This window comes from Liolophura sinensis, chromosome 1 (genome assembly GCF_032854445.1).
Source record: "Liolophura sinensis isolate JHLJ2023 chromosome 1, CUHK_Ljap_v2, whole genome shotgun sequence".
Classification (NCBI taxonomy): domain Eukaryota; kingdom Metazoa; phylum Mollusca; class Polyplacophora; order Chitonida; family Chitonidae; genus Liolophura; species Liolophura sinensis.
This window is the reverse complement of record NC_088295.1, coordinates 68,043,523-68,060,336: the sequence shown is the minus strand read 5'-3', so window position 1 is coordinate 68,060,336 and position 16,814 is coordinate 68,043,523. Positions and strand designations below refer to the sequence as shown.

General features: G+C 38.2%; 1 protein-coding gene across 2 annotated transcripts in view; it reads right to left on the bottom strand.

The window, feature by feature from the left end:
* The window catches only part of LOC135482189 (ribosomal protein S6 kinase alpha-3-like), a 73,422-nt gene that overhangs the window by 16,945 nt on the left and 39,663 nt on the right, over nucleotides 1–16,814 (bottom strand). For both annotated transcript variants that reach the window (XM_064762058.1, XM_064762059.1), the window contains exons 6-13: nucleotides 13,073–13,152; nucleotides 11,907–12,013; nucleotides 6,051–6,231; nucleotides 5,293–5,363; nucleotides 4,177–4,265; nucleotides 3,010–3,177; nucleotides 2,279–2,409; nucleotides 380–430 (exon numbers count right to left, since the gene is read on the bottom strand). In XM_064762058.1, coding sequence (XP_064618128.1) covers nucleotides 380–430; nucleotides 2,279–2,409; nucleotides 3,010–3,177; nucleotides 4,177–4,265; nucleotides 5,293–5,363; nucleotides 6,051–6,231; nucleotides 11,907–12,013; nucleotides 13,073–13,152 — 878 coding nt within the window. The remainder of the gene's footprint in view (nucleotides 1–379; nucleotides 431–2,278; nucleotides 2,410–3,009; nucleotides 3,178–4,176; nucleotides 4,266–5,292; nucleotides 5,364–6,050; nucleotides 6,232–11,906; nucleotides 12,014–13,072; nucleotides 13,153–16,814) is intronic.

Below are 16,814 nucleotides of genomic sequence, written 5' to 3'. Positions count from 1 at the left end.
TTACACCAATATATAGAACATCACATCACCGCCACCTTTGACGTATACCATATCTGAAATTATGTGTATATTGGTCCATGTGCAAGTACACAATGTCACTGGTATATAAGCGGATGCTAAAGCACTAACAATGCTGACAGGGCAATTTGTCACACAGCCACAGGCCACAGAATAATAAGTGTTCAAAGCTTACAACATACACATTAATGTTATCGCAACTAATCCACTGCTCCATCTGCAAGTCTACATTTTTCAAGCAATAGTAAAAATACACAACTATCAGAAAAGGTCAAGTCAAGAAGTAATATATACATCTTGAAATCATTAAAATTTAAACTCAAATATATACTGTAAGATATAATATTAAACCATTAATTACCTCTTTGATTTCGTAGTCATCGGTGAATGGTGTTGTTTTCACACCTGGAATCTGCAAAAACAAATAAACAGACAACGTTACTTGATTGTTGGTTTGCCACACTATCAATATCACAGCTTCATGATGATGGCCAGTTTTACAGGGGAGGGAGCTGCCTGATGAAAGCTTCATGATGATGGCCAGTTTTACAGGGGAGGGAGCGGTCTGATGAGAGCTTCATGATGATGGCCAGTTTTACAAGGGAGGGAGCGATCTGATGAGAGCTTCATGACGATGGCCAGTTTTACAGGGAGGGAGCGATCTGATGAGAGCTTCATGACGATGGCCAGTTTTACAGGGGAGGGAGCTGTCTGATGAGAGCTTCATGACGATGGCCAGTTTTACAGGGGAGGGAGCTGTCTGATGAGAGCTTCATGATGATGGCCAGTTTTACAGGGGAGGGAGCGATCTGATGAGAGCTTCATGACGATGGCCAGTTTTACAGGGGAGGGAGCTGCCTGATGAGAGCTTCATGACGATGGCCAGTTTTACAGGGGAGGGAGCTGTCTGATGAGAGCTTCATGACGATGGCCAGTTTTACAGGGGAGGGAGCTGTCTGATGAGAGCTTCATGATGATGGCCAGTTTTACAGGGGAGGGAGCTGCCTGATGAGAGCTTCATGTAAGGGGACACACAGCCAAGGCCCCAAGAAAAACGGAAGAACAGAAATTCTGTAAATTTCACTTACAGGACAGGAGACATAAATCAAGATGACTTATTTATTTTATTTATTTATTTAAATGGTGTTTTATGACGAACTCAAGAATATTTCACTTATACAGCGGCAGCGAGCATTATGCTGGGAGGAAACCAGGCGGAACCTGGGGGAACCCATCGACCCTCTGCAGGTTCCTGGCAGACCTTCTCATGTATGTCAGGACAGGAAGCCAGCAATGAATCAAGAAAAAAGGCCAAAATTATTATACTGTCACAATTTACAGCAAAGATTATACAGCAGTAACTTCACATGTTATAGAGTTGTATGCATGTATGCACAATTTTTCAGTCATATGACAAGGAGTCGTTAGGTGTGTGTATATATATTGAGTCTTCTTGTTGCAGGGCAAGTCCATGCCTCCAAAAACATTTACACACCATATTCTAAATTAGGAACCTAACCCAAAAACTCTACACAGACACTAACACCTCAACTTCCCCCCTCCAACAATACCTCTCTTTCTATACGTACAGCCAAGCGAAAAATGTTTTAGTTTTTTTGGTTCTTTTTTTTTCAAAGAAATTTTGTCTTTTTTACACAGGACATGTCAGTATAGAATTCACTGCTTTTTATCTGTTGTTAAAAAACCATAGCATGTACATTTACCAACATGTCTACCAAGTTACCAAGAGTGAAGCACAGCTGGCTTCTTTTCTGTTTACTGTGGTCAAAAGTAGTCCGAGAGATTGGTCGTTTGATCAATCTGAAGGCTGAAATATGAATAATGCTACAAAAACAGGCCCACAATCTATTTTATTCAACTTGTGTCCAGGAAATCTAAGATGTGCCTGAATATAAAGGACAAAAGTATCTGATACCCAATACCTTAACCTTTTGGCACTTGAAACCAAACCTTAAACATTGCATTGAGATAATCTTGTTTTACCAATATTAACATATGTTTTCAGAGTTAAACATTTAATAGCTGATTTATTATTTTTTAGTTAAGATATTAACAGAGAACCTATTTTTATAGACCTTTTCTAGTCACTTTGTGCCATACAGCCCTAGCACATGTGTCATACAATGTGACCACATGACAGTGGTTCTTGTTCAAGTAACTGCATGTACTCTACATGTACACACTGGCTGCTTAGATAAAATTTCTGTTGTCTTCCAGCCTGGCACAGTTGTGTAATTACCTTTGACAAGTTGACCTTGTTGCTAAGAGGGTCTGGGGTTGTATCCTTGTCATCTAGAAGAGCGGGTGCCACAAAGCTGAAGCCTTTGAACAACTCATGAGCTGTAGCACTTGGTGGAATGCCTGGTGAATCTGTGACATGTACACAATGCTTAATTATCAAAGTTTTGCCATCCTCTTAGTTACACATCAGTCATGCTTATCAGATTTAACCAAGGCGTCGCTTTCTACAAATGTCCAGACTCCTGAATCAGAGAAAGTTGGATTTAAACTGCGACCTCAGAGGATGACAGACTGTGCCAAGGCCAACGCTTTAGATGAATGAGCCTACAAGATCCTCTGATGTATAACATACCAGACAAAAACCAACGGAACATTTAGTACTTTTAGTTCTACTACAAGATCAAAAAAGAAACGTTCAACAAAATAGGACAAGTTTGATGAGAATAACCAACAATGCAGCCTGGTAAAACATGAATGCAAAGCCTAACTACAAAAATGAAATTTGTCAAAATTTGGACAGTAAGTTTAATGTTTTTTCCCTTAGAAAGTAGACATCTACATATATGTAGAGATTATATTGTTGAGGCAAATGTTCTGCGGTATATCCTGCAACATCAAGCTTTTAACTCCGTCCAACAACCTCTGGGTCTCTAGTACTACATGCCTTAGTTCGTGCAGCCAGCTAAAGTCTTTCACCATTAAATACCACTTGATAACAATGACAAATACCTTTGGGTGTTTTTGTTGTAAATTCTGGGTCAAAATAAAAAGCATCATCTGCTCTGACAACAGCTGGCTTGAAGGGAGGTGAGATCTGTCGTTTGAAGAGTTTCTCCCAGTCTATGTTTGAGAAAAAACAGTGCTTCTTCAAGTCCTCCACCCCAGCTGGACCTGCTCCTGTAACCAGTCAAACATTTCCTCTCCACACTCATGTAAATATATTACCTTCACAGGGAAGATCTTACTTTAAATTTTAATCAATAAATACACACTAAAACCTGTGTCTATACATAAAAAGGGGAAAAGCACAGATGTTAGACAAATGTTGGAAATAATGGGGGATCTGTACCTTCTGTGCGGTCGCAGAACATTTTTGTCAATGGTTCAACCATATGGCCACAGTTCCTTATATTTTCATGACCACTTTAAACAGCGGTTAGCTTCTGTTCTTATATTACTATCAGCTCCACAACATTACTTGACTCTGCTTGTAAGCATTTACAACTTTGTATACAATAACAAAAAAACAATAAATTATGATATCTTTATATGAAGCATACATGTACATGTCGTTTGGCCGGTAAACGTAAACTACCCACAATGCAGAGTAGTTATCCAACTACCAAACACTTTTGTTCCCTTGCAGTTGTTACAGTTGGCCAGATTAACAACAGGTCATGTTATCCTGGGCTGTTTTAGGGTGGCATGTCTCCAGGTGTCAGTAATAAAGTTTAGCTCATGAATCACATTAGGAAAATGAACATGGCTAATTTCCCCATAAATGTAACAGCAATTTTAATGAAACTATTAGTATACATCATTGTAAAGGTTTATTTACTTATTTGTTGTACGTGGATTTATCCAAATTTTACGAAATACTGTAAATTTTCAACTTTTTCAACCATTTACGCATCATTAAAATGACACGAAAACAATTTGTTCGTTACTCAAGATGCAAGTTTCAAAAAACAATGTTTCAAAATATTGGTTGCACAGGGCGCTGACAAAGTTGAAGAAATTAGGGCAATTAGTTTATATGCCATATGCTGTCTCAGAATACCTATTGTTTCCAAAAGTAAATTAATACACTCTTATCCTTGGATACACTAACTGCAATGTAACAATCTGATGCAGCATCAGCAATTGATTATGCAAAAATCACTAAGGAAAACTCACCTAGCCTGTTAAGGGGATTTCGCTTGAAAAGAGCCCGTAGTAAACTCTGAGCCTCTGGACTGAGGAATTGGGGCATCCCTAACTTGGCTCTGTCAACAACAATTTTATTTGGTTAGTGTTAATATTTGCTTCTTGTTTTTTCCACCTGACTTTTTCGAATGAGGAATATTTCACTTGTAGAACAGCCATCAGCGTCATGGTAGGAGGAAAACGGGCAGAGCCCGGAGGAAAACCCACAACCATTCGCAGATTGCTGACAGACCTTAACACATACGGCCTTCCCACAAGATAAAAGCAAGCAGATAGTCAAGGAAGCTACACCCTGTTCTGGGGAACCATCAACCAGGCCAACCAGCCAGGTGCACTTCATATCACACGGTAGTTAAGGACTTATTTATTCCATATTTATTCTTAAAGTGCGCTTCAAGAAACTCCACTCAGTACCATCCCTAGAGATTTCTATTTATTTATCTGTTTGATGTTTTACGCCGTACTCAAGAATATTTCACTTACACGACAGTGACCAGCATTACGGTGGGAGGAAACCAGGCAGAGCCCGGGGAAAATCCACAGCCATCCGCAGGTTGTTGCAAGACCGCCCCACTTATGGCCGGAGAGGAAGCCAGTCTGAGCTGGACTGCAATTGTGAGAGGCTCCTGGGTCATTACACTGAGCTAGCACGCTAACCAACTGAGCCACGGAGGCCCCCTAGAGGTCTTTAAGTACAGCTCCTGTATGTAGATGACCTAGAGCTGCATGTAGCAAAAACCAGTTCATTCTTCTTAAATTCTATAAATACCACAACATGTTAAGCATCAGCTGTCTATTAAAAACCAGTTCATTCTTCTTAAATCCTATAAATACGCCAACATGTTAAGCATCAGCTGTCTATTATCACACCAAGCATCATTCTATGAAGATGGACCACATGTTTCTGTGAGCCTACTTTTGACCGGTCTTCAAAGTCAAAAGCTTCTCTATGGATACTCAATTATTTACGCAGCAAAGTGCCTCATTACTGCCAGCTGTAAAATATCTGTCCCATCGGAATATCTAATTAACTACCCACCTCTTTTCACGTAAACAGTGTAATACAATGTGTCCAGATGAACTTACTTTAATATCTGGGTCATGGTTTCCTTTCGATTGACCCCTTGGAAAGGCAAAGCTCCAGTCAACATTTCAAACTGAAAATAAATCAAAGAACAAATGATCATTTCAAACATAAAATTTACCATACATTATTATTGTGATTAAATGAATGTTACACTCCCGCTTTGTGTTGAATGTGATACAAAACACGTCTAACTTTTGAAGTGCCTGCATGAAAAAGCTTCAACCTACATTTTCATTTTGCAATTTTCCTCTTTTTATACTTAATATCTAGGCATATTTTGGGTAAATTAACTATGAATACAGAAACATTTTATATTCTATAAACTAATCCATTTTTACGAGCAGAGATATGAATGCTCCTTTCATAACATTTTATCTATTTCAATATTATTTAAAGTCAAGAAAACTCAAGAATGTTTACACTTGCACAAAGTCAGTGAGTTTCATGACTATGTGAAAGCAGGGTGTAAACCCGAGGCCTTTGGCAAGTCATTGGTGATATTTCCCACGTCATACTGGTGGAAAACGAGTGGTTGCCACCGAACTTCGTGCAAAGCCACATAAGAGAGCGCCATCAACCGCCTACTGTCACAAAGATCCCAAGAATATAGAAAGCAAAAAAACCTTGAAAATGTCATGTTGAATAATGGGATTGAACTCCTGTCTCCAGTGAACTAACACCATAACCACTCAGTCACAACATCTCTCCTTCACAAATTCTAATGGGAGAAGGTACATGTAGTAAGTATAGCCCTTACCATGAGAACCCCATATGACCACCAATCCGCAGGCGTCCCATGACCCTTCCTGTTCACAACTTCAGGGGCCATATACTCCACTGTACCACAGAACGAGAAAGTTTTGTTCTCTTCAAATATTGACTCTTTACTCAAGCCAAAGTCTGTTAGTTTTATGTGACCATCTGAGTCCAGGAGAATACTGCGAAGAGAAACACAATCAATAAATCAGTCGTTAAATTAAATCTCTTCATGTCTTCTGTAAGTACTCAGATAACATTAAAAGAATAGCACGGGGCAAAATACCCAAAATTATTCATAGCTTGAAAACATCAACATGTAACTTTATCCAAGAATTAATGACGGCAGTCAGGTGTATGGATTGAAAACCCTGAAGTACCAAGAGTAAACTACTGACCTTCACCAAGTACACCAAAAAATCTGCTGAATTAAAATACCAAGCTAAGCCTGGATTTGAACCTGCAATCTCCATGACTATGAGAATCAAGCTTTAGGGTAATTTGTCTCTTGTGACATCCAAGTCAAGTACAAGCCATTATTTAACGACATGCTGACATTGCTGAAGAGCAGTAGGGGGAAGGGGCGGCATAAATTTCAGAGGCGAAAAAAACGATTCATTTTTCAGGAAGCCAAAAGAATTCTGACAAGGACTACAATAATGTGGGTATAGAGTTCACATAAGATCAGCATCAGACAGATGAAAATGTACGGCTTCATATTGTGGCCTGTTTACACCCATCGCTGGATGATACAGACATTAATGGAATCTGTGATTGGACAGAACTAACGAGGCTTGCGCCTACCTGCAAGGTGACTAGTTATCATCCAGAGTACAGTGTTGATTCAAGTTAGTGGTAAATAGAGGCAGGAAATGAAGTTATTGATTGCGGGAAAGATTGCTAGCGGTGGACCAATCACTTCCTGGATAGCATTACAGCAAGCACCTGCCACGCAGGCCTGTGTATACAGACAGAGGGACAGGATGTGGCCTAGTCATCAGAGAATAGGCCACAATAACAATACACCTTCCCTGTACACCTTGTATAGGCCACCAGATTTTCTCTATTACATCAGGAACAGCTTAGTATGACCGAGCTCTACATTTTCGTTGTCTTAACAAGCTCAACCTACACATATACATGTAGGTACAGAAATGTACAATGCAGCACAAATTCTGTTATGACACCTAATAAAATCTGCTTAGAAAGATATGCAAGAAAAAAATATTTTAGAAATCAGATAAAGTTTTTTGTTTTCCTTTCGCTCAACACCTTCATGTACATTGTTGGTCATGATAATTATTTATTCAAGCATTAACACCATTTTTCTAAATCACATCCACTAATCGTCTACACAAAAAAGCCTTCATTCCAAAAATTGTTAATGTGCCCACAAAAAATGAGGCAATGAAGTTGTAATTAAGATGAGCCTCAAAAGTCCAACTTAATCAAGATCTGTGGTTCGGGTTTAAACAAATTTTTGAGTTTTAATTTAGCCTTAGGGCAACTCAGCCTCCGAAGATGTAGAACAAAACCTTTCCTTCCATATGTTACAAGATGTCTTCTATGTAAACATCAAATATATCACATCACATTTGGAAGCAAAAAGGACAGAACGTGTAGTTCAAGAATATAATCTTTGATTCCACCCCACCCCTGCAGATGGTGCTAGAGTAATTTAGCAAATCAAAAATGTATAGAACAACCAAGCGCTCATAAAGTGATGTCAAGTAATAATATAAAAAGATGTCATGTAATAATACAAAGTGAGGTCATGTAGTAATATAAAATGATGTTACGAAATAATATAAAGTGATGTCATGTAATAATATTAAGTTCTAGGTCCATTTCAAAAAGCGCACGAAGGGCTACATGCGCTTAACTTCCATGGCGACCAGTACTGTAGGTGGTACGTAGCCATGGCAGTTACATGGACGAGGCACTGTTCATCCATAAAGTTCTATCCGCAGGCAAATGAGGGGCATAAACACATGTCTGATCAGAAGAGAAGTGTGAAGTCACTGTGACCTGTAAACCACAGACGTAACATGATACGACAGTACATCCTCTACAGGACATGATTCCTGATGTCTGCTGTGCAGTAAACATCATAATGGTTTCATACCATAGTGACAGGATTTATGGGGATGGTTTAATGTACCAGCACAAAACCACTCAGAAGTTATTGTTAGAGAATCCAACTGGAGAAGCCTTCAAATGTTAAGACATGATCGCCCTGAACATGTGCTTTCATATACCACATGGTTTGCAAATGGCACACACACACAATTCTTACTGCAAATTTTTTTAAAAATTCAAAAGAATTTAAATACATATAGGCAGTGATAGGTCTGTATCCTTAAATTGAACAGTTCAAAATTAAATGGTGTAGACTATCAAAACTTAGACCATGCATGTTAAAAATGCAACTACAGAGGCAGAAAAAGGTCAGGATATATTAGATTTGGTGATTAAACAACAATTTTTCCACTATCATCCTGCCATCCAACAACCCTTAAAACTTGACCTCAACTCTCACAATCAGACAAAATTACAAACACTGAAGCAGCCAAATGTTCCAACCTCTGCTTGACCTTGACATTCACATCAATTTTTGTTAACAGTCATTCAGTTTCCAATCTTGGTTTAACATCGTATATACCCTGTTTCATGAAATTTGAAACAACAGTTTCCTTAGAAATTCAGTTACAAGAGTACATAATGATCTTCCACTGACCTTAACCTTTAACCTCAATATGACATACATGTGACACAAATTTAAAATAAGGATTTACTGACAACAAGACTATAAATTCTGACTACTTGTGCAGAAAGTAACATTGGTTGTCAATGACTAGACTGAGTATCCTGCATCAGTCAATTTGTGTGATTTTAGCTGACCAGAAAGCTTACAACATAGAGCATCAGTCTAGATTGACTGAACTCACATGAGCAATTGGTCATCAGTTGACAGCACTTTTCAAAAATATTTAAGACAGCATTGTCATGCATTAATGGTCTATGTGGTTGTTTCTCAGTCTGTAAAAGGAATAGTCAAAAAATCATCTAAAGAAAAAGCGGAAATCAAAAATCAAAACACCTTACATGCATACTCGAAAATAATCTGAATGGTGTATCCAGATGAATGCTCTGTGCATGACCTAATTCTCTTGAAATATTATCCTTACTTATCAAAATAAACCAAGATTTCAATCCACAAAAGCAGTTCAAAACGAAGTCTGATTTGACAGGGTACTAATCACATGAAATTTACCCCGAAAATCAGCCACCGGTAAATAGAAAATTAGGAAACCCACACAGTGATTTACAACACGGAGTATTAACTAAAATCTTTAAACAGAGAGGCTACAGATTTAGAGAGATAATATACACTGCTATTTTATGTATCATTGAAAACTGAACTGTCACATTTTCCACAACAAACATGGCTGGATCTCAAGGGCCTAAACGGCTGCAGTCCTGTCTTGCACAATTCTCTGTGTTCAGACTTTGAACATTAAAATGTTTTTGTATCGAACTGATGTCACTGGTAAATGTCCATGGCAAAGAAAGTTTTTAATTCCGCTGCTATGAGTTATTTATCAAACTTTGGAGGTAAATTGCATGCTTCCCTTGAAGGGAGCTGAAGATATTAGCACCCCCTGACGTCAAGGGGAGGAAACCTGTTAGACCGCGTGCACTCATATAAGGTCACACGCTCTAACTGTTGTCAAAAACAGAACGATCAGAAGCCGCAGTAGGTCAGATTTTTTGTGAGAACCAATTTGGCAGAGACCAAAGAAGCTTATGATGTATCGTGTTTGATTTCATACACCCCTTCACTTCCAAAAATTGCTTCCTTAATCTTTTCAACGCAGATGTGTTATGAAGATTTTCATAAAAGGGAGATAACTCGTAATGTGATCTTTCGCAGATCTTTGATATGTTCAAATTGAGTTCATGTAAAATTATGAATATTTCTTTCCAAAAACATCCTCAAATTGAATACATATCACCAGTTATTGAGTTTTTTATTCAATCGACAGACCGAATACCAGCTCTTCCAGACGACTTCTATGAACACTTGGGATCCTATTATAGATGCAGCTACAATAAATTCATTTCCAGATATGACTGAGCTCCTTAAATTTTACATTCAGATGTGAGATTTATGTATCTGTGATAATTGTTATGAGCAGTATAATTTTTTTTTTCAATGTAGCATTATAGTATAAAAATAAAATAAAACCAATGTCACTAATTAATGGAAAATGTAGACTATTTTGTCTCTTGAAGACATATTGACATGATCTAAAAGCCTTACAGAAAAAACAAGAGGAAATTCATAAAAATGTTAGGATTGTAAAAACTGGAAAATCATAAAAATGTCAAGATAAAATAAAACAAAGGGTTTTCAGTCTTATAAATATTCTGTTTTCCGGATTTTTCAGGGTCGGTTTGCTTGCAAAATACAAAATTAAACTGGAGTGACTTAGATAATGTCACAGCCTACTGTACATGTAGACGTATTTTCCAAAGACACAACACTCTGCTGAGAAAATTCACCAAGCACATTAACCATGGTGACACATGTCTCCACTGTATGTTGTCATAGAATTTACACCAAGTGCAGTTTGGGACTGCTTTGTAAAACTGGCCTCTGTCACCAGAACATATGACAAATGCCCACAGATCTTCCTACATTCCCATAAACGAATGATTATGATTTAACACCACTTCAACTATATATCTTGATTTTCATCATGTATGCATCATAAAGAGAGAAACCTAATCCTTAGTAAGGACTATACTGTATCATATCGTAAAGTGAGCTCTTCAGTACAACAGAAGCCAAGTAAATCAAAGTGTCTAGATATCATCACATACAGAATCATGGCCAGCTCTGACAGCTGTACTCGTTATCAGACCTACATATCTGAACATCACCAGCTACATGTAGTTCTGGTGTTAATAAAATAGCAGCACAGTTCCTAGACTGACAATGTGGAAGTCTGAAAACATGAAATATTACAATACATGTAACTGAGACAGATTGTAACAGAGTTCCTGGGATAATGGTAGAGTCACAACTCCACGTGGTTTAGTTTCCGTCCTTTCCTTAGGATGCATAAAGCGTGTAAAGCAATGGCTGATTGATTTGCTTAAAAGAAAAGACCAAATTTGATGAGCTGGACTGGATGTTGAATAAAACTGTTAAGAATTTCGCAAAGAACGCACGCATTCCGAGCATGTGACGCTTAGAAACTGATGCGTTTTACACTGAACAGTAGGCGTTTTGGCCAGCACCTTTGTGTCATCATACTCGGCTGCATACTGAAGTCACATGCATGCTGAGCATTTCTTTATACGTACTTACACTTTGCATCAACACCATTAAAACTTTTGGCTTAGACCCTATGATACTTATAATTTATGAGATCTATTATTACTATACTGTCCTTATATATCTACTATATGTATGTAAGCATAAACATTAATGCTTTAAGACTTAATCATATCAGAAATTAATACCGATAAATTGACTCGTTCTTCACCTAGCCTGTGTTATATGGCCACCTGTCCTAAGCGGGCACGTATTTCGTCTCCCTTCACTGGCCACATACCACAGGCTTGACTGTATTTTGTAACAGTTCATACAGCTCTGCCGTTTGAAAAATTCTTTTACCAAATGTTGTCTTTTCTTTTCAAGTGTTCAAAATTATTTCAGTTGTATCTCAACAAAGTGCATTTACAAGGCAAATGACACATGCATTTTTGGCCACCAGACAAACATAGATGTTTTCACATGCAAATATTTCAGGGCATGTAATAACAAATACACCAGCCATATACTCACTTTTCTGGTTTGAGATCTCTGTATACAATTCCTATTTGATGTAAATGGTCTAAAGCCAGCGCTAATTCTGCCAGGTAGAATTTCACATCATCTTCTGTGAACATAACCTGCAAAAACAATAAAGTCAAGAAGGAAGTTCACAATACTGTCTCCATGTGGCTGGATCATAAACAAGGATTAGAACGTAACCATATACTCATTATTTGATCATGATGACAGATTTAATTCTGTGTATTTCAACATAAGGGGAGTAAATTAATGCATTTCATTAATTAATCACAGGACAAACATAGATTACAACAATCTACGACTTATCTCAGAAAAATGGCAGCTTAATATGGGTTGCTGATTAATACATGTGCTTTGAGTAGCTCAAACTGTCATGGTAACAGCAGAAACTCTACATGGTCATCAACTTTGCAAAAAGCTCCTTTGACCATTAAATGTAACATCTGTCTGTTTAAAAAATGCACTTTGGAACAATTACCTCACTGCAAAGTGAGCTTTGAGCCAATGGCTCCTGACAAAGTCGCACGGCTCAGGTTTGACCGAGTGTCAGTTGACACTTAATGTCATCCCAAGGGTATGCCTGTATTACACAGAACACCCGATCAAACCAAAGGACCCGTTTGGCTTTCACAGAACAGATGTGAGGGTGTGCATGCCTTGTTTAGCTAACACAGCTGCTGCATAAACCTCAAAATCAATTACATTTTATTTATTTATTTCATTAGGGTTTATAATATCAAATTTTTCTCTCAGCACTTAAGTTCATGGGTGGAGGAAAGAGGAGTGTCCGGAAAGAACCACTACCCTTCCCTGCTACCAGCCTGCCAAACTTTCTTACTGAAAACCACAGTCTAACGGCATGACAAAAGCTGGATTCCAGATTTTGGCCTCAGCTATCAGTGTTATCACTGAATGAGCGGATGATGACCATGGTGTGTGTTACAGGTCGAGACAAAAGATAACAGGGGTCACAGACAAAGTCAATTCACAGATCCAATCATAAATATTAAAAGATTATACTCTTGCTGTGAACAACAATTTGAAATTCACACAATACAGGCCAGCAAATGATTCACGTAAAACTCATAGCTGCCATCATTCTAAACTATGATCAAGGGAAAAGAGATACAGGAAAATGTATTCCTCTTTATTTTTACCTCTTTTGACAGTCGTGTGAACAAGTCTCCTCCACGGAGAAATTCCAAAATCAGGTACAATTTTCCTTCTGTTTGAAAAGCTGTTAAAACAAAAACAAATAGAACACATGAATCAACTACTAATACATTTGCCTACCATCCAACCCAATAGGCCATATGTTAAAATGGGTATGACCAAGTCAATATTAGAATTGATTTATTTATTTAATGTTTTACACTGCACTTATACCTACATGGAGTCCCCTTCCATAATAGCAATCCAATCTGTATGTAGTAGAACACCTTACCAGGTGAGTAAGCTATCAACAGCTGAATTTGAACAAACAGCCTCATTGCTGGTCTTCAATAGCAAACGAATGGCAAATATGTACAGAATAACTACTGTAGTTCATTTTAAGTTTAGTATTCTTCAAATGCACGTTTTGCTGATTCTGACTGATTCATCCTGCTTCTAGGGCCATTTACGATTTTTTGTTAAGGGTGTTGGCATCAAAAGTCTCATTTTAAGGCCTACTTGAAGAGAAATACAGTATTTAACTACAATGGATCTGCGAACAGGCCGGGATCCCAGGTCGGATCGAAGATGTTTTCCTGACTCAATAATACACGGCCCATATAACAGCAAGTTTATACTTCCACGTCTCAATCCATGACCTGCCATGCACAGACTGACTGCTCTTTTAATAGCTCGGCCGTTGTCAGCAAGCCAACACCTGGACCATGGCACATGTCGACATCGGTCAATCACCGTGGCGTGATGAGCGTATAGTCAAGAAGACAAGGTCTGCGCAAAACAAAGCTAACTTTTAGAGGTTCACGTCGTTTGCTGTTTCCTGTTAATACAGGACAGCATAACCAATTGTCATCGTACAACTGTTTCGGGAAATCACAGACAGTGGAGCCGAAAACATCACGTGAAATACTATAAACCCAGTCTAGTTCCCATCGAACTCCAGGTTAAAGCAATAGGAATCCCATCTTTTTCTAAATAAAAATTGTTTAGAAATTGTCATTTAAACACTTCTAGTGAGAAAACTGTTGATCGTAGCTCAAATCCGTTGGCATATTCCAGAAAGAGCATGTTTTGGGCTACAATTTGGTGCAAGTTGCTCATTTCTAGCTTCCATAGTACTCGAGTTACAGGTCATTGAAATTACCTAACTAGTCTAGTTTTTTTACTATACCTCAAAAAGTTACAGAGATATACAAAAAATAAAAGCAGATTCAAAATCAGCAGCTTGAAATAACATCACAACTTTGACCAATGGCGAGCTTCCAAAGTTCTGACAGGAAGTCAACGATTTTTGTAACTACCAACGGTCTAGCTGCATATCCAATTTCAGAACAATCAGTTCAGTGGTTCTTGAGAAGATTTTTAAAGGTTTCACACAAAATTCAATATGGCGGCCGAACCACATGACCTAGATAAAAATTGGAGAAATTATACCTAGAGAATATCTGACAGATGATATGAGCAAAATTTGGGACTTGTATGTTGAACGGTGTTGGAGATCTCCTGCTCACAAAGTTGGTGAAACAGTAGATCCTAGGCCGGGATCCCGGATCGGATCGAGGACGTTTTCCCAACCCAATAATACAACACGGCCCGTATAACAGCAAGATTATACTTCCACGTCTCAATTCACCACCTGCTGTACACAGACTGACTGCTTTACTGATAGCTCGGTCGTTATCAGAAAGCGAACACCTGGACCATGGCACGTGTCGATATCTCTCAGTCACCCTGGCATGGTTGGCATACACTAAAGAACACAAGGTGTGCGAAAAGCAAAGCTAACTTTTACAGGTCCACGTCACTGGTGTTGTAGTTATCATTCTAAGCCATCAAATACAGAACAACATAGCTGTATGCCATCGTACAACCGTTTTGGGATATCACACACAGTGGAGTGGAAAACATCAGGTCAAATACTACAAACCCAGTCTTTCCCATCTAACTCCATCATAAAGCAATAGGATTACCGTCTTTTTCCAAACAAAAAATGGCCTTGTCAATTAAACGCTTGTAGCGAGATAACTATTGATCGTAGCTCAAATCCGTTGGCACACCCCAAAAGAACATGTCTTGGGCTACACTTAAGTGCAAGTTGCACATTTCTAGCTCCCACAGTTCTTGAGTGACAGGTCACTGAAATTATGTAATTTATTTTCGTCTTTGCTTACATCTCAAAAAGTTAGAGATATGCAAAAAATAAAAGCAGATTCGGAATTAGTAGCTCAAACTATACCAGAATACATTGAGAAAATTGAACTTTATAAACTTTTTGTGAAGTTAGAACGTCTACTAATGGCGAGCTTCCAAAGTTTTGACCGGAATTTGACATTTTTTGCAAACTTTTTGTAATTCGTAACGGTCTAGCTGCATGTCAAATTTCAAAACAACAGGTTCAGCGGTTCTTGAGAAGAAGATCGTTGCAGCATGCCAATTTCTATAGCGGTTATATTCAACAGTAATGAATAATACTGTAACACCGTTAGTTTCGGAAAGTCTTGTCTACCTGCTCGCCCGCACATTGTCTACTCTCCCGTCCACCATACTGGATATACAGTGACCTTTGACATTGACATTATTCATTCTCTAAATTAAATTGACCGCAATAGTAGGTCTTCTATTGTGCTGGCATATCCCAATGAACCTTGAATGGGACTGACTTCATTCAAGCCTTTCCCTTGTCTTCGGGCTATGTGTGTGGGCTCACACCATCCTTGTGTGATGCAGAACAGCCGTACAAACCATCATGCTCAACTTCAAAAATCTGCTTTTTGGTGTAGTTTTTTTTTTTTTTTTTTTGCATGTCTATTGCTGGTCTCCACCGTTAACTATATGGCTAAAGAACTCGTATGCCTACTTGTGATGTCATAAAGTACTCAGCCACGGAAATCACCGAACGCAAACAGGCTTTGGGGCAAATCCTCCCAAAACACAAAAAAAAACCCATTAAATTTAGAGAAAATCAACTTTTCCATCTACTCACACTAAAAACAATTTACCAAGCTTTTACTTTTTGATGACATGTAATTTTGCTGGACTGGGACTTTAATGACCATCATTAAAATTTTCCATAACAAAAATGTATGAATTTAAAATATAAAACAACCTCAATTTACAATATATCTTTCACAGCATACCAAACTTCATGATAAGGTACATGTATAATGAAAGCACCATGATAGCAAAGGGGAATGATAACATATTCGCTCTGTCCAAATCCTTTCCAAGAGTCCAAAACATAAAAGATATGTAACCTTTGCCTTGACAGGCAGTATGTGGTATACAAGACACATGTAGAGAAACTGAGAGCATGCCATAATAAATTTCCACATTCAGCAAAAATGAATGAAAGCTTGGGGTTTAACGTCGTACTTAGCAATTTTTCAGTCATATACCTTCGTCATACATTCAGCTGAAGTCCTATGTGTCTTTGAGATACGAGCTGCTTCGGCCTATATCAAAACATTAGTTTGAAAGGACTGCAAGCATTTGTCTAATCTTTTCTCTGCTTTGCCACTATGTTGGAAGTCATTTCAGCAAAAAAGCTTTTCATCTGATCTCAGGATTTGTAATGTTTAGTGAGCTATCTAGGGAATAGGGATAAATGAACCAGATTCCGAGGACGACATTTATTAATAATTAGAGGAAGAGTTCTGCAATAGAAAGGCTTTCAGTGGCGTAACTGAACACCAAATAATCGTTAAGAAGACTTGTGGGAAATCTATGCAA